The sequence below is a fragment of the Xenopus laevis genome, chromosome 6S (assembly GCF_017654675.1).
Source record: "Xenopus laevis strain J_2021 chromosome 6S, Xenopus_laevis_v10.1, whole genome shotgun sequence".
NCBI classification, from domain to species: domain Eukaryota; kingdom Metazoa; phylum Chordata; class Amphibia; order Anura; family Pipidae; genus Xenopus; species Xenopus laevis.
The window spans coordinates 83,165,877-83,189,859 of NC_054382.1; the positions used below are offsets into that span (position 1 = coordinate 83,165,877).

The 23,983-nt window shown below is 38.1% G+C and overlaps 1 protein-coding gene across 6 annotated transcripts in view; it reads right to left on the minus strand.

The window, feature by feature from the left end:
- carmil1.S (capping protein regulator and myosin 1 linker 1 S homeolog) overlaps window positions 1–23,983 on the minus strand; it is a 157,788-nt gene that overhangs the window by 103,845 nt on the left and 29,960 nt on the right. For all 6 annotated transcript variants that reach the window (XM_041567768.1, XM_041567765.1, XM_041567764.1 and 3 more), the window contains exon 3: window positions 3,423–3,473. Coding sequence is in view for 5 of the 6 variants with exons in the window: in XM_041567765.1 (XP_041423699.1) it covers window positions 3,423–3,473 (51 nt within the window). In the remaining variant the exon portion in view is untranslated. The remainder of the gene's footprint in view (window positions 1–3,422; window positions 3,474–23,983) is intronic.

Here is a 23,983-nt window from a genome sequence, read left to right on the forward strand (position 1 = left end):
ATATATATATATATATATATATGAAACTGCCGTTTTCAAAGTAACACAGGTGAAAGTGTGTATGCTTTCACCTGTGTTACATTGAGAAAGGATAGGGTACTAGCCGAAACGCCAGTCTCCTGCTATTAAAATTGCAGGTGGCAGGGAGCTGGTATCTGGTTACTTTCTTATTGTTCTACTGCTGGGGAGGGAGGGATATCACTCCAACCTGCAGTAGAGTGACTGAGGTTTATCAGAACACAAGTCACATTTATACGAGCACCTGGGAAACAAACAACATGTCTAGCCTCCTGTCAGTTTTCAAAATGAAATATAAAAAAAGTCTGTTTGCCCTTTTGAAAAATGGATTTCAATGAAGGATTCTGCTGGAGAAGTGCTATTAACAGATGCATTTAGTAAAAAAACATGTTTTCACAGGACAGAATCCCTTTAACAAACTCCTTTTTATCTAAACACTGCATTATTTCACAGTCACAATACAGCAAATGTGTCCAACAAAAAAGGAAAACTTATCATTGCCATTTTACTGCAGTCTTTTGCAATTTATCATAAAGCTAAACTAAATATGGATATCAGCCAGCATTATGATGAACAAGCAGCAGCATTCATTCACATGCTGCAGTGTCAAACTTCACAAATTATGAGCGATGAGTCCAAAACGAATCATACATTCATTGCACCACATGAAAATCAATGGGCAGCACTTTCAGATGAATAAATTACTATGAGTAGCTTGCTTTTGCATTTAGTGGGATGTTAAATTTGTAGATGGGACAACAGTGGTAAAAGGATGCCAGTAAACACAAAAATGAAACCTAGATATATACTGTTTATGGACATTCCAGGAACCATCCAAGCATGAATTATGGATAGCAGTAATAACGAACTGCAGTACAGGTATGGGACCTGTTATCCAGAATGCACAGGACCTGAAGGTTTACTAATAACGGATCTTTCCTTAATTAAGATCGTCATATCTTAAAAGAGAAAGAAACCCTTAATAAAAAAAAACCCTACAACCCTATCCTACATAGACCCTGCCGTGAACTCCGCTGGACAGAATCTGCATGAAGGGGTAAGTAAAGAGTTAGGGGCATTTGCCCAGGGTAGAAGCTAGGCTGGGAGGGGGGGTCTATGTAGGGGAGGGGGGGGGGTTTATTAAGGGTTTGTTTCTCCTTTAAGTCTTCTAGAAAAATATTTAAACATTAAAAGAATACTGTCATGGGAAAACTACTGTCATGGGAATTCTGCACTGAAAAAGAGCAAACAGATTTTTTTATATTCAATTTTGAAATCTGACATGAGGCTAGACATATTATCAGTTTCCCAGCTGCCCCCAGTCATGTGACTTGTGCCTGCACTTTAGGATGGAACTGCTTTCTGTCAGGCTGTTATTTCTCCTACTTAATGTAACTGAATCAGTCTCAGTGGGACTTGTCTTTTACTATTGAGTGTTGTTCTTAGATCTACAAGGGAGCTGTTATCTGGATAACTTCCCATTGTTCTTTTGTTAGGCTGCTGGGGTGGGGGAGGGAGGGGGTGATATCACGCCAACTTGCAGTACAGCAGTAAAGAGTGACTGAAGTTTATCAGAGCACAAGTCACATGACTGGGGGGCAGCTGGGAAACTGAAAATATGTCTAGCCCCATAATTTAGAGTAGTTTGATAAAATGGAGTCTTTGGGAGATGGCCTTTCCATAGTTCAGAACTTTCTGGATAACAGGTTTCCAGATAACGGATCCCATACCTGTATAAAATACATTTTGCAGACATGCTAACTGGGTAAAAAAAAAAAAAAGGGACACAGCCTCTAATAGGCATTTGACCCACCATAACATATCTACTTGTTATATAAGTTGTGAAAATATAGCACTATGACACAAAAGTATGATGGTTAGCACCAAATAATCAATTTTTTTTAATTCAAGGGGCAGATTTATCAAAATATGAGATTAGAGCTAACACAAATATATTTTCTTACTTTTTTAGCAATTTTTAGAACTGTATTTATCAAATGGTGAATGCCAACTCACCCACTGAAATGAATTACTGCCTCAAGGTGGCCATAGACATAACAATTGCAATCTTTCTTGGAAAAGATCTTTCCAAGAAAGATTGTTTGTTTCAATACAAATGTGTAGAGCTGAATCGTCAGATATACAGGTAAAAACAATAGAATTCTACCTGTATCTGTGGATTCAGCACTAACAAAGGCAGATGTTTGGGTGCCTTCGAAGGCACCTGATCAAAATTGTCCGTCCAGCCCGATCGAGGAGCCGACTGATATCCAAGTCTTCTGCCGATATTGGTTGGCTTTTTTTCCACCATACACGCACCGAGTATCGCACGAAAATTTTTTTGTACAATATTATCTGTGAGTCTATGGCCACCTTTAGTCTGCAATTTCAGGTCATTCAAGAGAAAACACTCTCACATCCCCATGTGAAACTGTCCAAAGCTGCATTGTGTTAAGTGTCCAAAAAATGGTAAGAAGGCTCCAAAATCCCACAACATTGTCTCCAGAGACCATAGTTTCAAAAACATATATGTGTATTGCATTATATGCCACTTAAAAAGTAATGTGCCTTTAACTTTTGCATTTTGTAAAAATGGCTGCACTGGTGGTATGTAGACTTGGTAGGGAACTACAAGGTATTTTTCCCTGTTTAAGGGCTGTGATTGGATAGCCATATCCTCCGGAATTTTTGGAGACTGAAAACACACCTATCACTCATTAGACAGACATTACCTTTGAGGCGTTAAAAAAATGTGTAATTTTTAACAAACTCTTTATTATTTATCATTGGTCCCATTTAAAGGCATACTGACACAAACCACCATCTACATGCTAACCCCAATATCCTGGGAATGACATCTTTTTGCAGCTTCTGTGGTATAGCCTGAACATCGAATTTAAACACTGAGTAAGTAGTGTTCAGCTATCTGACTTCTTACAATGATTGAGACTGATCATTCAGCCAGCTTTATCAGCTAAATGTATTTTGTTTTTAAAAAAATTAATACCAAGAAATCTGGTACTAGGGATAATACAAAGATTTTTTTTTAAATGGGGCCAGTACCACTTTAAATACTATATGATATGTAAAATGAAGAAGGGTGCACCATATCCAGGATTAGACTGGTATTCTGGGTAAATTAAAAAAAAAATTCAGTATATTGTTTAAGTGTTAAATTGAACTACCGTAATTGCCAACTCAAATTGTGATGTAAATGTAGTTCTCTAGATCAAACCCCCCCCCCCTCTACAATAAAACCATTTTCTCGTTAACAGGTAACTTTCAATTCAAGTTGGTATTCAGATAATTCAGTGTTTGGCTGGAAATGTTAGATTCAGTGCATCTCTTGAAATAAAGGAAGGGGCTGTAAAGCAGAAGCAGCAGAGAATGATGCAAATCTTTACCTTTGTAGGAACCCGTGCTGTCAGAATGAAAGCGCGACATGATGTAAGCACCTGCAAAAGAAAACAATTTAAAGTGAATCCATACTAACCCATCCAGGGCTCTGTATTCTAGAGAAACAAAATTACAAAAACAAAATAGTTTTCCTATTAACTACTCTAAATTAGTTAATGTTAGATACTTATTCCTTTTTTTAAACTACCTATTGTCAGTAACGTAACTACAGTAGGGCGGGCCCTGGTGCGGGACGCGCAGCCGGGCCCCCCGCCCCCTCCGTACGTGATTTCAGTGGAGTGCGAGCTGCCGGGGGGCCCTGAGGGGGTGCGGGCCCTGGCCGCTCGCACCCCCTGCTCCCCCGGTAATTCCGCCACTGCCTATTGTAATGTCTGTGTGATCATGTCCATACACAGAAATATTTTCAAGGTGAGCAAAGTCATTAAGCATAACAACCTACTTTTCTATGACTAAGCTTATATAAATAACTAGGTGCCAAGTTTGTAGGAAATCAATTTATTGATAAAGCGACTTACAACTTATATAATTGTATAACTAGGGGGCTGTTTAAGTAGAGAATATAAATAATGAAAATATAATGTGTGCAGCGCTGCGAAAATTGTTTGGCGTCATGCACTTTGCGAACACACCCCTAAATATCAAACACATTTTACCAAAACATACCCCAGACGTGCCAGTATACAGTAATTGCTATAGAAAATGTATAATCTGCATATTAACCTGAAATGTGCCAGCATAATTGCTACAGAAAATGTATAATCCACATATTAACCCTAGACGAGCCAGTATAATTACCACGGAAAATGGATAATGCGCATATTAACCTGATGTGCCAATATAATTACTACGGAAAATGGATAATCCACATATTAAAATGGAGTGTGCCAGTACAATTGCTATATAAAATGGATGACTATTATATTAACCTCAGACGTGCCAGTACATTTACTATGGAAAATTGATAATCCCCATATTAACCCCAGATGAGCCAGTATAATTTCTGATGAGAATTATAATCACTGCAGAAATGGCCAATGAGCACTCCAGACATGCAATAATGGATAGACATGCAGAAATAGATTGATTGACCCCTCAAAGGCATCGGAGTTCACGGGCGCCATCTTCTTCTCTTCGGCAATCTTCGGGTCTTCTTCCAGCGCTTCGGTAATTTCCTCGGCTTTCTGTGCATGCACAGTTCTTCAGGACCGGCAGATTGTGCAAACTGTGCATGTGCCGATATGGCATTTACTTCCTGAACATTACCGAAGAGATGAAGATCCCGCACATGAACTCAGATGCCCTGAATCTGCACCTAGGGGTAAGTAAAGAGTTAGGGGCATTTACCAGGGGTAACAGCTAGGCTGGGGGGGAGCTAGGATGGGGGTCTATGTAGGGTAGGGGGGTAGGAGTTTTTTTAATTAAGGGTTTAGTTCTACTTTAAGATACAATATATTCCAAATTTTGTCAGCTTCACCATGAATATATTGTAAAATGGCAAGATAACATGTTTAAAATGGGAACAAACCTAAGCCTTAATGCAGTCATGACATTAACAGTGCATCACATGACAAGTTCAAATTCTATGTACATATATAAATATTTTTATTTCCAGGTGTTACTAATGCAGTGTACTTTACAGAGTAACCCTGCCTGACCTGCAGAAAATCATAACTTGAGTCACCAGGTGCTGCATAGCCTCAGGAAATGTGGTGTTTGCAGTAGATCACTGCATGCCAAATACTTGGGAACAACCTTTTTTTTTTTTTTTTGCCACAATCAAAATAGAAAACATAAACATAAATATTTCAAATTACTATTAAATACTACCAGGAAACACATATTATACCTAGAAAATGCATAAATCCTGAATTGATAACAATTACAGCACAAAGGATTTCATATACTGTATAAATGAGTAACAGGTCCACCTGAATTCTATTTAATGCTAGTTTTACTTTTGAATAAAATTACTTTGCAAATCATTATCAAACACTTTTTTCTTAAGTTTTAACAAAGATTATTAGAATAGAAACCTCAGTGTTAAAATACTACACATTATTATATCCTAGAACACTTTTTTTCAATCTCTAGCAGAGAATTTGTTGGCTGATCTGCATGTAATGCTCTAAAGCCTACAGACAAGGCAAACCACTATGAATAGGAATAATGGCAGGGAAATAGATTCAGCGAATATCTCAATAGTGATTTCATGAAGAAAGACTATACTCTTCTTAATTCTATAAAAAATGTGAATTACTGTAATGCCAGGGTCTTAAATGGCAACTCATAGATGAATATGTTTGTATATATATTATTTATGTTATATTTATTGTATGAGTAAGAATATATTATGTATGTTGGAAGTGTTGAATTTTTCAACTCAATGGAACTATATATTACAAGCTAGTGCGATAAAATTCCATGTGAATGTGGGCAAGTATTTACATTACTGATTAAAGGAGAAGGAAAGCTCCAAACCAAGAGGGGAGGCCAAATGTCAGAGCTACCCCCAAATATGTATGGAAAAATATCATTTTTCCATGATAAGTTCACCTTGAGGTGGATGATAGTTGGATGCTTTGATCATATGGCCTGATTGGCCCACAATGATATGCATATAGGCTGTCAGGGGGAGGGCTACATTAACAAAGCAGCATTGCTTGGACAAGATTTTGAAACCTGTCTGATTGACCTGTCTGATCATACACGAGCAGATAAGATGGAGACTCGCACTAAAGGAGCTTAGCTGATACCCCTGGCCAGTGTTCCTGTTAGAAGAAAACTGCACTAGCCCAGGGTACCTGCAAACGAGCAATCCTCTTACTCCCACATTCACCCTTTAAAATCCAGCAGCCAATGCATGCGCAGTAGACAGAAAAACATGCCTTATTTGTTAAAGACCACATTTTAACTATGCATGCACGTCCATGTAAAGAAAGTAGGAATGAAGTGGATTGCGGGATACTGTGCAAGTCATTAAATCCTTGGGGGGTGGGGGGTAGTATTTCTAGCCTGCTTCTTTGTTATAGTCCTCAATAATATATAAGAGGAGTTTAAAAAGAAAAACTGAATAAAGGTCTATGGATACATATACAGTATTAGGAAAGATACTTGCATTAAGTTGTTGTGTAATGTGTACTATGCAAATGATCAAACACAAGATATTCCGGTGTTTGATGTGATATTATGGACATATCCAGAGTAAATTTCATTATGTGCAGTAGAATCCTAAAGTTTATACACATCATTTATCATTTTTCCATGATATGTCCACCTTGAGGTGGGTGATATTTGGCTGCTTTGATCATGTGGCCCGATTGGCCTACAATGATGTGGATATAGGCTGTCAGGGGGAGGGCTACATTAACAAAGCAATGCGATCATTTTGAAACCTGTCTGATCATACACAAACTGATAAGCTGCAGTTTTTATGAAACCAAAACATGCCTTCAAGCCTGGAATACAAAAATAAGCACCTGCTTTGAGGCCACTGGGAGCAACATCCAAGGGGTTGGAGAGCAACATGTTGCTCACGAGCCACTGGTTGGGGATCACTGCCTTACATTGTCAGTGTTAAAGTCAAAATGCAGTTGTTGACTTTCTTTCTATGTGAAGTTATCTTAAAGTAATAAATTAGAGTGATTTATTTCAGCTTTTATTTACCTTATTGGATTTCCTGGGGTCAGATATTTACATTCACAACAATATGTTGCTGGAATTTTTGCCCATTTCTCCTGAGAGAACTTATGGAAAACATGAAGAAACTCAAAAGCTAGCCATAGACTATAAGATCTGCCCTAATGATCGGCGTACAATGACAGGAATATGAGCCGTTGAAGCAAGGACAGCATTAATGAGCTAATGTAGCCCTCGATCCAACAAATCAAGTCAAACCTAATCTAACCTATACAATCTACATCTGCCCAATTTCTGCCCAGATATTGGTTGTGTGGACCTGTTAAAGGACCCCATGCAAGTCCAGATTATATGACTAATTGGTCTGAATGGCCCAAATCAAATGTAGAGACCACTTTTTACATAATACAGCCAATGTGCAGTAACATGATCAAGAGTGAAGTTGTAAAAAAAAATTATGTAAACATCTTTAGCATAGATGTATGTAAACTTTAGAATTGAACTGTGTATAAATATACTGTTATGAGCTGTGAAAATAGGACTTCAATCATGGACACAGAGTCTATGCTTGTATTTGGGCAAGAGTAAAAATGATGCCCTGTAGTGCAGTGATTCTATTTATCTTTCTGACTTTCATGAGAATTAGCTTTATTCATTTTAAATGATAGCACCAGAGTTTAATAGTATTCTGCTTGCATCCCAAACTATAGCTGAAAATAAAGCCTGTCAAAATACTGGAGAAAATGAAGCTCAGCACATCATTATATCTGTTGAAACAATGGTATTAGTAAGCTGTCTACTCAAATAAAGCTCAGCTTGCTGACTTCAATACATCCACTTAGTCTTTCCCGCTGATTTCACATTGCCATCTGGAACATGTCGGATCTAGAACCAAATTGTAATTCAATGGCCTCATAAAATTCTCTACTTGAAATCAATAAACATGCTAATCCCGAAAGAACCTTTTGTTTCTCATATTTGGAAAGAAAACACTGTCGATATATTTATAAGCTATATGATATTTTTTTTGCTATAATACTGAATAAAGTAGATGTTTTATTAGTCAACAGTACAGAATAAAATGCTGCCATAAATGTAGACGAAAAAATCTACACGAGTTTCAAAAAGTAAGAAACTAAAGCATCTTCAATGCATAAAAGACTTAACTGCCATAGTGTTAATAATGTATTAAAAATTATATGGGGTGAGGCACTGCATGCTGGATAATATTTCATAGGGTAGTATTGCACTCTTGACCAGCGATTTAATACAAACAATATGTGGCCCTAATTCATATAAAATTTGAATAAATATTGGTAAAACAGGTCAACCTAGACAGTGTGGGGGCCTGAAAAATAATTTGCTGTGGGGCCCAATAATATCTAGTTATGACACTGGCTGTGGTCCCAGTACCTCCTGTTTTACTTAAATATCACTCCCAGTGTCTTGTTTTTTGCCCAGGTGATGCTGTTGCCTCTTCTGTTTCCCAGAAGGGACAAAGAATTTCCACTGATGAGATCTAACAAGACTGAAACAGGCTGTCTGCAGGTTTGATATATGGCTCTGAACTATTAGGCTGTATCTGTGCTATAAAACCAGCGGTTCTGGATGCAGAGTTGGCCACAGGGACATAAAGGAGTGATTTGCATGTCTCCGCCCATAATTCCTTATATGAGAATTAAAATCTAATTTCTGGTATGAAGGCAGTGCTATGTGTGTAGCATGAGGCATGTAAATACCTTCTATTTTCAGAATGCTTTACACTGCAGCTCTTCTACAAAAAGTTTAACAGACATTGATGGCTGATATGCCTGTCCCTTCTGCATTGAAGGATCAATTAATCACATTCATTATGCCACAGAATAAAATAAAGCCAACTGCTTCTTTATTTACTTTTCATGATTTGACCAGTGAAAGGGTAGCACAAATTTGAGGCTCACCCCTGCAAGGAAAAATTATGGCATTTTATATGCAAGAGTAGTGGCTATAGTTATAGCATATTGACTACACAAGCATATCTTTCTTTAAATTAAAAAGCAGCGTCAGTTAGGTGATAATGTTAAGGCTAATAGATTATTCATTGATCTGATCTATTCATTGATTTGCATGAGCAAATGGATAACCTATGGCACTCTTTTGCTGTGTGACATTTAGATCACTGTGAGGTAGAGAGAACTAAAGACAAGCCTGTTATTCGTACAGAAACTAAGGACAAACAAACTTTAATGTCTCCAAGACATCTGCCTAAGGCATCCCAAAAGACTCTGCACAGCTGCTAGTGGAGTGGTGCCAACTTACACCCACTAGCACAGCAGTTAAAGTTGTACTAAGAAAGCATTCATGTGCACAGTCTCCTCAGAGCTCAAGTCAACAATGTCAACCACTACTAAATTTCTCGCAATTCAGCTCCTAAGGTTTCAGTCACCTGTGTAGTGATACCTGACTTTACTTAATAGTACAGGTATGGGTTCTATTGTCCAGAACGTGTTTTTTCCGGGTAACGGATATTTCTATAGTAATATCATACCTTAAGTCCACTAGACAATCATGTAAACAGTAAATAAACCCAATAGGTTGATTTTGCTTCCAATCAACCAGCAGAGAGTTTTCACCTACAGCCCCCTTATAAACAGATAGGAAGCAGTCTGTGCAATTTCTAGTTTCAAATCTGCCATGCAATAAAAAGATTCCAAGCTCTACACAGCTTTCAGGTTCACTCCTGGTTACCATGGGTCATTCGGGTCTTTTGTAATGTAAGGTCAAATCAAGTTAAGGGAAAGGTATTTAGAGATTTGTTGCCCCCAGGGTAGCACCGATTATCTGTGGGTATCATTGCCATTAAAACTTGAGGCAGTACTTACCTTAGTGCTACCCTTTCCTTCTATAGTGGTAAGATAAGGATATCTGTTACCTCTAGCATGGCTGTTATTTATGCTTCAGATGAAGGTGGCGCCATGCTGCATGCTAGTACAGGAAAAAAGAAACATTCTAGCAGTGGTAATATCATAGAACAGCAGTTAATTCAAAATGTCATAACATTTGATAAGAGACTGGCTTTTCAAAATTCAAGTTTGAAGTTATACACACTGCATACATGGATTGATGTTGTAATAGGCTGCAAGGATCCCCTCAATCTTCATTTGGTTAATGTAGACATCATTCTAAATACATATTAAAGGGATTCTGACATGATTTTTATTATCTCTCCTAGGAGACCGCTCAGCCTCCCCTCCTATAGCAGCTTCTGTTCCTCTTCAGGGGTGCTCGGTCCGCAGCGTCCCCACCGCTTAACTCAAAATGTGCCAAAGGAATGGACGGCACTCCACATGAAGAGGGAAAAAGTCTTTATTACAAGCTAAAAATAGGGATCAAAGGCCCTACGCGTTTCGGGATACAATCCCTTAATCATAGGCATGATTAAGGGATTGTATCCCGAAACGCGTAGGGCCTTTGATCCCTATTTTTAGCTTGTAATAAAGACTTTTTCCCTCTTCATGTGGAGTGCCGTCCATTCCTTTGGCACATTATGATTTTTATTATGTCGTTTTTATTTCTAAATTACACTGTTTACACTGCAAATAATTCACTCTACAATATAAAATTTAATTCCTGAAGCAGCAAGTGTATTTTAGTTGTACTATTGGGGTGTAGACAGCCATTTCAGGTCATTTTGCCTGGTCATGTGCTTTCAGAAAGAGCCAGCACTTTAGGATGGAACTGCTTTCTGGCAGGCTGCTGTTTCTCCAACTCAATGCAACTGAATATGTGGCAGTGGGACATGGATTTTACTATTGAGTGCTGTTCTTAGATCTACCAGGGAGCTGTTATCTTGTGTTAGGGAGCTGCTATCTGGTTACCTACCCATTGTTCTGCTGATGGGCTACTTGGGGGGAAAGGGAAGGGAGTGACATCACTCCAAATTGCAGTACAGCAGTAAAGAGTGACTGAAGTTTATCAGAGCAAATGTCACATGACTGGGGTAGCTGTAAAACTGGCAATATGTCTAGCCCCATGTCAGATTTCAAAATTAAATATAAAAAAAATCTGTTTGCTCTTTTGAGAAACGGATTTCAGTGCAGAATTCTTCTGGAGCAGCACTATTAACTGATGTGTTTTGAAAAAAACTTTTTTTCCCATGACAGTATCCCTTTAAACAAAATTATAGATTGAATGGCCAAACCATATCCCACACAGTGTATCTCCAGTTTTACAGGGCTCACTAGAGGAAAAAAATAAATGCAATATTTAAACAATGAAATAACTACTATAAAAAAAATTGGAATTTTAATATGTCAATATACTTGAGGGTCAGATTCATCAAAATGTGAGATTATAACTCACCACAAAAAACTCACTCACTTTCTATTCATTCCTATGGGATTTTTTGAATTGTATTTATCAATGGAGTTCATCATTTCATAAATATACCTTTAAAAATCCCATAGGAATGAATAGAAAGTGAGTGAGTTTTTTGTGGTGAGTTATAATCTCACATTTTGATAAATCTAACCCTCAATAAATACATCACCACTTCATTGCCATTATATATCTAATCACTACATCACTGACTGCTTTGATTTTTGCAGTATAAAAGTTGGCGCATTCCCCTTACAAGTTATAAAAGTAATTAGCAATGGATGTATTGGGCTGCTTTGAATTGCTATAATTTATTTATCACTTTCTGTGCTTCTGTTCACTTCCGTTATCACTTAGAAAGGTCAGCTTGGCAGTAACAATGCTAAATAGTATCAAAATAAAAGCCATAACAAAACATCACACATTTATAATCCAGTTAAAAAAGGGGTAGCATAGACCTATATACTGTACAAATTAGTTCAACAATAATCAGGACATATTTTCAAACACATATTTTCCTATTATAAACCACAAATCACTGTAATTTTTTACTTTTATATCCTTTACTTCTCTTCCTCTTTAATTAGGCTTGTTTAAATAGAGCTAATGAGCACTGCATAACCAACCCCCTCCCATCTCCCAGCTGCAGGATACATCAGGCTTTCAGATAAGGAGGAGCTCAATTTGTGGACTGGTAATTTAATTAACTGCCTTCCCTTCTTTTACAGATGCTTATAAGAACCAGAACCTGTGGTATACACAAAATATCTGATGACAAATACACACCTGAGAAGCATTTCACATAAAACATATTCTAATCCAGTTGCTGTATAATAAAAATATAAAAGTGTGTCTTACATGCACTGAAGCAGCAATCTCTCAGACCAAGCTTCTATCCTTCAGAGTGTTCAATGTATAAGTGAAACCCAACACCACTGGACTTATCCACTAAGCCTTGTCTTGATATGTGGGCCTTAGAATTAGTTTACATAGTTAATTGTAAGACACATTAATGAAATGTAAAATAATATTCATGTTGCAGAAAGTGGCAGTATGTTTACTTGTGCTTCAGAGGACTCACGAATGTGTTTAAAACTTATATGTGTTCTCTTAACTTGAATACACAATATTTCCTGAGCTGGGACACATAAGCCTTATAATTCATCAACCAAGACCTATATAGCCAGGGCCAGATTTCTAAAAGGTGCGCCCCTACGCTGCACACCTCCCTGCCCAGACTGCGCTCACCCCCCACCCGCTCATCCCTGCACTGCTGACCCGCTCGTCCCCCCATTGCCGGCTAGTTCACCCTCCGACCTGCTCACCTCCTTTGCAATTCTCCAAATTGCCAGCACTGGGAGGGCAGGTTCAGATTCTGTGGCGGGAAGGTTCAGATTACCAGGTGAGGATAGGTTCAGCTGCGGCCAACGGCCTATGTGGCCTGCCTACAAATCCGGGCCTGTATATAGCTCCAAAAAACTAGAGGGCAGATTCACTAAGCTCCGAATTTGCGCTAGCGTCCACTTCTCTCACATCGCAACACTTTGCCAGGTGTAAATTCACCAGAACGCTAATTCACTAAAATCCGAAGTTGCTTCCAGGGCGCTGAACGATGGCAAAGAAGCGATAGCAGCAAGCGAAGTTGCGCTAGCGTTGGCTAATTTGCATTCTGCGGAAAGTTAAAGTTGAATGGACTTTTACTTTTATTCGCAACTTGCAGCCAATACATTAGACTACACAAGCCTGGGAAACCTTAATAAAAAAAAATAGAGTTGTTATATTGCCTTACACATGATCCCAGTGTATAGTTTATGTGCCATATGTTAGGAAATGTAGGGGGTAAGCTATTTTGCATCCTATCACCCTGAAAAATGAAGTCGTCAGGGTTTTTTGGGACTTAAAAAAATTTTCAACTATTTTTTGAGGAAGTCCTATCTAGTCTATTGCACTTCGCCTGGTCTGAGGCGAAGGCAAGTCTGGCACAAGAGGTAACGTTTAGTAAGATCCACATCTTCGTGAATTTGCATAGTTACGTCCCTTCCCCAGAGCGCAACTTCGCCAATCTATCTCCTTCACTAGCGAAGTTACACCTGCCCCCGTTAGTAAATTGGCGAAGTAATGAAATGACGTCACGCTGGAGATTTTTCGCATAGGTTAGTCACTTCGCCCTTTAGTGAATCTGCCTGATTGCTAGGTAAGCTGTTACCTAGCAACCAGCTGTTCTGTGATCTCAGTGCAGTAGGAAATGACACAGCAGCCTGTGCCAGTGGCTGGCAGAAGAGAAAAGCCTGGCAGAGAGAACTACATGGTGGACAGAAAGAGAGAGAGAGACCAGAGAGCTGCCGGTGGGCCCAGAGAGCTGAGAGACTTCACCATAAGCATTCATTTGCATCAGGCTGGCATAGGGAAGCCAGATCCTGTGCCTGGAGAGACTTGGAGAGTGTGTGAAAGGAATCCAGCCTGGAGGAACAACCAGCAAGGGGCTGGTATTCGCATTATATGGCTGACTGTTCTGGACTCGCCTGAAGAGACACTGTAAAGCATCCGAAGAGTATTTGGAGTGAGTATTGATATTAAAAGTGACAGCGTAATAAAAGAAGATTTCTACAGATTTGTTTTAATTGGATTGTGAGGAGCCATCCATTACTTTAATGGACTTGACCAGTTATTTAGTCAGACCCCTATTGCCACCAGTTAGGAGTGCTGCATGTATTAGTTACCCATTTATTTTAGATAAACATTTATTCTGTTTAACCAATACTGTGTGTGTATTAGTGGGGCCACCCGTAGGTGCATTCCCGAATCCCACTAGATGGAGGCACTGCGCTAGTAAGTATACCTCCCAACAGAGGGACAAAAAATTTTTCCGCACATAGCGCAGTGAAAATTTTTACCACACCCCTTTCTGTGGTCACACCCCCTAATTACCATGTTCATTTTACAGAAATTTGCAGGTTATGAAAGTTTGAAAATAAATCTCCTTATCTAAACCGGGTTTTTTTGTATCTCAAAATTGTTACAAAGTATCTTATTAGCACCTGTTAGCTGTTCTGTGCTCTCTGCTAAAAGCCAATAAAGTTAGAAACTTTGTTTCTTTTTCTGGTTGTTCAGGGCAGAGAAAATAGGGACTTTCCAGTAAAAATGAGGGACTGCAGGTTGAGCTGTCAAAAGAGGGACTGTCCCTCCGAAAAAGGGACAGTTGGGAGAAATGGTAAGTACCAGGTAACCAGTCTCTCCCAATACCACTGCGGAGTGGCTAAGGTTTGTCCTGTGCCATCATGTAGGCGTGTAACACCAACAAGGTGTCAAAAAGGTTACACTATATTTTAGATTACAAAGTATTCCTTTGTGTTTGCCAAATAGAAATTAACACATCTCATTAAGGAATACTTGCAATTCAGTATCAGGTTATCGAAGGTAGTGCTATGGGATCTCATCCAGAAACTTGATATCCCAAATTACAGGAGTGCCATCTTTCAGAATCCACTTTAAGAAAAAGCTACAGTACAATAAAGCTTTATAAACATACCATTAACTGTTTTTGTGTTTTCTGCCTTAAAATAAATAACACATGTTAACTAAATATGCCTCTCCAAAATGGAAGCATATTTTAGTAAGCTAAATTAGCTGCCACATCATTGATTCACCTCTTCCCTGAGCATTTATCACGGATGGCAAGTTAATACCACTAGGGCTCAGTAAATGATGCCCATGATGAAACCTTTTCTGCACATGTTAATCTGCTTTCCTCTGCTTTCATCATTACACACATTTGGATTAAATATCAAGTACAAAGTGAGTGGAAAGGGACATGTCTGGATTTGCATCGCACTGCTTAAAAAATTTTATTTTTACAGGGCCAAAGAAATTCCACGAGAAAGTACAAATGCTTTGCAGGGCTGCTGATGACTTAAGGAGTTTAATTAAAAATTTTCTTAAAATATACAATACAGAAGGAGGACTACAGGACTATTTTTTCCCCTAGTCTTTTCCAAGAATCCTCTACAGTCGATATACTTTTTAAAGATGTATTAGCTGAATAAAACACACTCAGTAAAGCAGGAGGTGGGAACATTGTAACAGGAAGGTCCCCACAGTTGTAATTCCTGGAGAACTGCGACATTTCATGTAATTTCAAGGTTACAAATGCCAATATAAATAGGCGGCACCTATTAAATGTCTTTAAAAAGGGGGAGGGGGTTAAATATATATCACTATGATTTATTAACTATTATTAATTACACAATAGCCCAGTGGTTTCCAAACTGTGGGGTTATGATTGAGATTTAAGAAGAATGGTTATTTGCACAAAGATGCACATGGAGGAATTATTTGAAGGTTTAATGTGAGATTTGGAGTGAACACTCATGTCCTATAAATATTCTTAAATGCCTGATTCAGCAATGTTTTCATTTTCTATAATGAGCTAATGGGGGACACAGACCAAACATGAGCAAAAAAAGTAAAATCTGTTGCAACAGTCCATAAAACATTTTGTAGAATGGATATTGTGCAATATCAATATCCATGAGATACGCAAACAATGTTTTTTGGTTTGTTTGGGCCAGTGGATGACACAAGTTGATTTGAGGCGAAGTGAGGTAATTGTGGCGTCTGCGGATGCCTCATCCATTCTCCAAGAAGTGGCATCAGATAATGGCATTTGCAATTTGGACAGGCAAAATTTTAAGCAGGCCATAATTACTCAGAAAAAAAAAATTACATTGTGGAAAAACACAAGGCATACTGGCAGAAGTTTTGCATTTTGCCCTCCCACATTTAAGTAATATGATACAGAATGTTTTTCTTCCAGAATGTCCATGTCGAATAAAGTCAAATTGAAAATAAAACACACCTTTTTAATGTGGGTTTCATAAGCCATGCTGCATGATGTACATCATTAACAAATGTCATTAAAATTAAATGCAGCCTTGAGAAGCAAAGTCTATTGAAAATAAATTAGAGACATAAAATGGGTCAGCAAAAGGAAATAGACATGAGACAAAAACAAAGCAAACATTGTCCTATTGATAAGTCACGGATCCAAAGCTAATTTAGCTAAATGCCTTAATTACAGCATTTCTTTTCTTTTTACATATCACATGGATGCAGCTTTTTTGTTGCTCAAATATAAACAAGTTATTAATTAACGAATCCTAAAGTTGCATTGAATAAATTGAAATTAAATATTGAAATTTAAAATATAAATCATGTAGAATTCAGTTGTAGAGGCATGGCACCCAAACTAGTGGCAATAAAACTGCTGTCTGTGCCTTAGCAAATAAGTTCTATATTGTTGTGTTATAATATAGCTTTACTGTACAAACAATCACTAAATGTGTTGGCTATGAAAAGGCTGTCACCTGCCACCGATAGCCTTTCCCTTTTAAAGGACATGTAAAGCCTACAGTTTCCTACCATGTATATAAGTTGGGCATATCTTCTCCACCCAACATTATTGCATATACCCCATCCATTTGCCAAAGCCATCACATTTTCCCAAAACAAATAGCAGTTTTCACCAGGCGGCCATTTTCCCTCTGACATATCATCAGTAACATTGCAAACAGCACTGTAATCAGTAACATTGCAAACAGCACTGTAATGGTTAAGCTGAGCTCAGGAGAGGTGGATTGGAGAAAATAAATAGGATCAGACAGCTAGAGTTTCTATGGGAACTAGCAATGTTATCTCTTCATTGGCTGGAGGGTGTGTTTAGTAATCTGATCTGAGAAGAACTGAGCATGCTCATAAATCAACAGCCAAAGTAAATTCCTGAGGGAGAGGGCAGACTGGGTCAGAGGAGGAGAAGGATTTTTAAAAGTTTAAGGGGATGCTGCAGCTTTATTGTTAATATTTTAACAACCAGAGTGGCATTTATCTAAAGATTTCAAAGAGTCTGTTTACTGATTACATTTTTGTGTGTGTGTGTGGGGGGGGTTGGTTACATGTCCTTTAACTTAATGGAACGAAGAGTAGTCTGGTTCCAAAGATTATTACTCACAAATGTGTTCTGTACAACTTATGCCATTGCCCCATAGAGTTCAACTTGGCTACCTGTTCTGCACAGTTCCTCTGAGAAATCATTTTGCAAACATTAGGGATACTTTGGAATATCCCCAAAAAGTAACTAGCACTAGGCCTGTAATAACATCTAAATCAGCTAAAAGACATTCAGCACAAGTACTAACATTTTGTCATTGTTTCTGAATATTACTTTATGGCCAGGGCATGCAATTTGGGACGTTTCTCTGATTCAGAGGATTCTTTGCAGCTTGGAGAAACATTATTGTATTTAGATTTCATTGAATCCTCTCTCTTCGTCCCTAACAATTTGTTGAGTTTCACTTAATAAGAAGAAACAAAATCTATTCTAAAAAATATACTAAATAGAAAATATACATGCCTATAAATCTCTGCTTAATTTGCCCCTGAGCTAGGTTTCCCTTACTACAGTATACATTTGGACTATAGGAGGAAAGTCCTACATTGTGCTTTAGGGTGATGTAACACCCTACTGGAGGGGATTGTGAAGTTGACAAAATATAATCGGAAAATACCTTTGCACTGGAAAAATAATTTCCAATTCTGCATTTTCCAACGTTTATGCATTCCAAATGGTTAACCACTGGCAATTGACACTGAGACCAACTGACATTTTGTTAGCCATGCTGGAGAAAATGAATCACAGGTAGGGTTGCCACCTGGTCGGTATGTTATTAAAGGAAAGGCAAAAAAAATAAAATCCCATTTTTACTTTCTTTAATGAAAAAGAAACCTCCAATATCTCCAATAACCTCCATCTCCAATATACTTTAATTAAAAAATGTGTACAGTTTTTATAAGAAACCTGACTGCATGCAGTGAAATTCTCCCTTCATTTACTGCTGTGGATAGGAATTGTCAGATGGTCCCTAACTGCTGAGCAGGGAAACAATCATACTTATGAACAGCAGGGGGAGCCCCCACCTTACTTACCAGCCATGCAGAATTCAAGCAGCTTTGTTTAGGACGATCCCTAAGCAGCCCAGACCACACTGAACAAGTGCAGGGTGGGTCAGGGTCAGGCAAAGATGTTTAACAAAGTTACAAGATGACAGTACCCTGTGGCCAACTTTGAAAGCATAAATCATTTGTTTGATTAGGCTTTGTGGTGCAGTAAGTTCATGCTTATGTTTAGTATACAAAATACAGCATTTCTTGCATTACTCTATTTTAGACTTTCCTTGTCCTTTAATAGTAAAAAAAAGTTAATATATAGGAAGGCTGGTATTTTTTTCCAGAAAAGGTGGCAATCCTAATCACAGGTGACAAAATGCAGAGTTTACCATTGCCCTTAAAGGTTTAAATTGTAAATAGTGGGATGGCACTGCATATAAGAGAACCTTAGAGCACTCCACAATTACAAGGCAGACTTTGTTTGGCTTTTTGGAAAATGTCATAAGTTTTTTCAGCATCAAATATTTACTTATGACTATGAGTAAAACAGAGACTTTAGGGAATGTTTTAGGAACAGGCATAGTGTGGGAGAGTCACTGTTGTGTGTTTATACAATAATAGAATTACATGCTTGAAATCCTTTTCACAGTTTGGGAGGATATACAACCTGCAAAATCACTCTAAAAGCAAAATGCTTTACAATACTAAGCCCTCAGTGAATTAGGTGGTTCCCAATTGTTACTGATAATTTTGTTTGAAGACCAAATCCTATTTAATACCTAGATGGTGAGGACTTCATTCCCTACCTCCCTATTGAACATCTTGGTAACTCACATACAAGTGATTATTACTGGCAACTAGTGCTTCTAGGAACATTTACTGGCTCTGAAATAATCACAGACTATAGCAAACCATGACACAGCAGGTTTCCTCACAAACAGCGATAGACAAAAGTATATTTCAGCATTGGAAGGGAGTTGCCTAATAATCCCACAACATGGTTCCACAGAACACGTCAAATTTTCTCCCAAAGAGGAGGCTGCACCCAGTCTACTATTAAACTGTTGTGAAAATCATATGTATTTGTTATGCACAGGCACAATATATTCTTCTGAAAGGAAAAAATGTTACAGAAAATACATTTCTAAATAACATTATTCAGAAGCTGAATCAGGCTCAGTGTAAACATTAATCAGTTACACACATGCTCTTACATGTCATTGTTATATATTTTAGAAACAAATCTGAAAAACAATAACTAAATCAGTGATACTCATTACACAGATATCTGGGCCCTACATTTACATAATACAACATAAAGTCACTTTTTGAAAGAACAATTAAGTAGGGGCGTAAAGGAATTTTTCAGTATAAAAATAAAAACTTGGTAAATAGCTAGGCTGTGCAAAATAAAAAATGTTTCTAATATAGTTGGTTAGCTATAAATGTAATGTATAAAGGCTTGAGTGACTGGATGTCTAACCTAATAGCCAGAACACTACTTCCTGCTTTGCTGTTCTCTTGCAGGCAGTAACCAATCAGTGACTTGAGGGGGGGGGCACATGGGTCATAACTGTTGCTTTTGAATCTGAGCTGAATGCGGAGGATAAATTGCAAACTCACTGAACAGTTATTTGCCATGTGCCCCCCCCCCCTCCTTAAAGTCGCTGACTAACTCAGAGTTAGAGAGCTGCAAAGCAGGAAGTAGTGTAGCCTTTATACATTAAATTTTTGGCTGATCAACTATATTAGAAACATTTTTTATTTTTCACAGCCTATCTATCCAGTTTTTATATTTACACTGAACTGTTCCTTTAAGAGGAAGTAGTTACTGGGGAACAGGCTATACCAGTATAAAGGGAAAGCAGGCAAATTGCAATAACAAAGGGGCAGTATAACCACTTGTGTAACATGAGCTCACCAAACAGGGCTCATGATGAACATGCTTTTTGTTTCTTGTTTTGATCCATGTTTTTTTATATCTTGAGCTAAATTGGACAAATAGAGTAGCTGAAGATACGCCATGCTTGGTTCTTGCTGGTACATAAATAGATGACCAGTGCTTGCGTATCTATTTAACACACTGTATAAATGTCCAACATATAAAGAGTGCTAGTCCTAAAATAATTTTTTTGATGTACAGGTATAAGACCTTTAGAAGTAGTTATTTCTGCAGCACTGTATCAACAGCATTGGCAAAGGTCAGAAGCAGCCTAATCACTGACCCATGCTGAAAGAATTTTACTAGATCCATAGAACTGGCTGACATCTACTATAGCAGAGTCTTACAGCATGTATCAGATATTTACAACATGAACACTAGACTAATCATTATAACATAAAACATATCACAGATTAGTTATATCAATGTAACAGAACTTTACATAGATAACGAAGATGGTGACAGAACACAGGTGGATCTTTTAACTTAAGTTAAACTTCCCTATACTTATAGTGTTACCTTGCTCTGTTCTTCTAAACAATAGTGCACTGCTTTATGCTATACATTTGGTATGTACATGTATTGATTATTTTTGACTGTAATTCAATCTTATTATCTATAACCCAATATAAATTTCAGGGCACAGCCTTTAGAATGCTTTCCTATCATCAGTCCCAATCCACCTGCTTGCATTGCTTCCACAAACTCCCTCTTTTAGCAACATCTATTTCATTCAAAAGTTTCTACGTGTGTTGGCAGGGCCGCCATTAGAAATCACGGGGCCCCGCCCACCCAAGACCTGCCCCAGGTCCCGCCCAGGCCCGGACTGGCAATCTGTGGGTTCTGGCAAATGCCAGAGGGGCTGCTGTATGGTTCTATAGAAAGTTACCATAGAGTGGGCTGGTTGGGGGCTGTTTGGGCTGGTAGGGGGCTGTTTGGGCCTCTGCGTACTTGGAATGGCAGGGCCTATTTTGACTCCCAGCCCAGGCCTGGTCCTGCCCACCCCACCCCACAGTTAAAAGATCATATAGACATTGGCACTAAAAACAGTAAAATTCCCCACACACGTTATAAAAATCCATTGATGGTCAGGGCCCCCCATAAGTTAAAAGAATGATGGCGCCAGGGCACCTCTTACAAGTTAAAAAAGAATTGGGGCCCCCAGAGAATATTTAAAAAAAAAAAACATTGGTGGCAGGAGCCTGTAGAGTATTAAAATAATACATTGGTGGCTAGGGCTGTAAAAAAATAAAAAACACACATTGGTGTTCAGTAGATTTGAACATATGGCTTCAGGACTTCAAGTTCGGCTCCTTTCATGACTTTGGGTCTTTCCACAGCTTCAGGACTTCAACTTCGGCTTTTTCTGTGACTTTGGGTCTTTTCGCGGCTTTGGGACTTCGGCTCTTTTTGTGACCTCGGCAGTTCATGGGTTCAGGGCTTTCGAAAAGGCGGCATGTTTTCGGCGCTGCCAAGGGGGGCCCGGCTATTTCAAAAACCGTTTAGGCCCGGTACACTTGTACCCCCAGTGCCCTCCCGATGGCGGCCCTCAATATGGGTAAAATACCCTGTGATTTATTCAGACACCATTTAAGGACATAAACTTGACAAAATATTGGGATTGATTTTAATATTCTTTGCCTTGATCAAGTTCCCCCCCCAAGAAAAATGTTGCATCTCCTCAGCTTTTAGGCGGCAAGATTTTTATATATTTAAATTTTTTTCTTAAAAAAAAAAACATGCTAGAGAAGAAAAAGTGGGAAAAAATTGGGAGAAAAAAAACACAAATACCAAAACACTTCTAAAAAATAAATAAATCAGCTTTATTTAGCACCAACTGAAATAAACATGGGTGGTTGCCTATATTGAGCAGTTACTTGATTGGGAGATGCCAACCATCCCTATACTTTGCACCAATGTGGAACTGCATTATTTATGCGGGAGCAGCCATGACTGTTCTGATGCGGTTACATTCAAAAAAACGAACAAAATATGGATTGAACATCACATTGGGTATGGGAGTACCACTATTTCAAGTCACAGATCACCTTCTACATCTATCATAGGTTACTACAGTGATGATTCTGCTTTTTGATTTAGAGCGTAAAGCATTCCACCAGCAGGCTTCTTGTGACCAGAATACTGACATTTATGCCACACTAGAATTTAACGTTTTTCAGAAAGCATAAAATATAAATTTTTAACAGCTCATAATGAATAACTGTAGCAATATCAAGGGTGTCGGCAAACCATTTCACGTCTATAGGTTCTACACGTCAGGTTGATGGTAGATGTAATACAGCATGGTCCTTTACTTATATACAAGTCTACAAAGTATTATGTTACACTGCCATGTCTTTTTTAGAAATGCTGGGGATAAGGACAAACATAATGACACTGCTAATCCTTCAAAAGTACTGGAAATTATTATACGTATTTAGCAAGAAATCCAGAGCTCTGAGCTACGGAAATGATCCATTTACCGTGAGCAGGATATTCATTCCTAAGCATATTTTCACATGTACATAGTATTTTACAGCTCATAGAGTTATGAGCAAGCTGCCTGTCAAATTTCATAGGTTTTGAAGTAATAAGACAGTGCAGATGAGGGATGCTGGCCTGTCTGTGTTGTTTACAGATGAGCAATGAGCGGTGCTTTGACTATCTTCTGACAGCAAAGGGATTTATACTGATCTTTTCATAAGGGCAGCTAGTGACCCTAGCACCAGTACCATGTGAAAATACATCTTAGAACAAAACAGATGCCAAGCCCTGAACACTAACAAGTGACACTGGATAAAAATTACATGTTAATTGAAAGGATGGAGCTTCAGGGAATGACATTCCTTTCAAAAGCTTAACATTAGACAGGTTGAAATCTTGTTTGCAAACCTTGTTATTCAGAAAAAAATGGGTAAAAATGCATTGAAATGCATACATGAGCATTCAAGCAGTAATATACTGGGTGTTTTTTTAACTGGATTTTGTTCCCAGATGCACCCGGTAAAGGAACAGTTCAGTGTAAAAATAAAAACTGGGTAAATAGATAGGCTGTGCAAAATAAAAATGTTTCTAATATAGTTAGCCAAAAAATGTAACGTATAAAGGCTGGAGTGAGTGGATGTGTAACAGAACAGAACACAACTTCCTGCTTTTCAGCTCTTTAACTCTGAGTTAGTCAGCGACTTGACGACATAGAACATAACTATTCAGTGAGTTTGCAATTGATCCTTAGCATGCAGCTTAGATGCCAGGTAACCAATCAGTGGAAACAAAGAGAGCTGCAAAGCAGGAAATAATTTTCTGGCTATTATGTTAAGACATCCAGTAACTCCAGCCTTTATACATTTTTGCCTAACTAACTATATTAGAAACATTTTTTTATTTTGCACAGCCTATCTATTTATACAGTTTTTTTTAAATTTTTATACTGAACAATTCCTTTAAAGTTAATATTGAAGGAGACCATGTCCCAATATCTATATATTGAAAAAATGGAATTCTAAGTAACTTTTCATTATACATTCATTAAATATTGTCAATGGTATTAAAGCTATTTGTAAATATAACTATTAAAAGCAGCATCTCTTTTTGTTGTGCACTCTAAGCACTCCTCCTTCTGACTTCTGTAACAAAGTAGCGGAAGCCAGCTGAAGATCAACAGGAGCACTTACT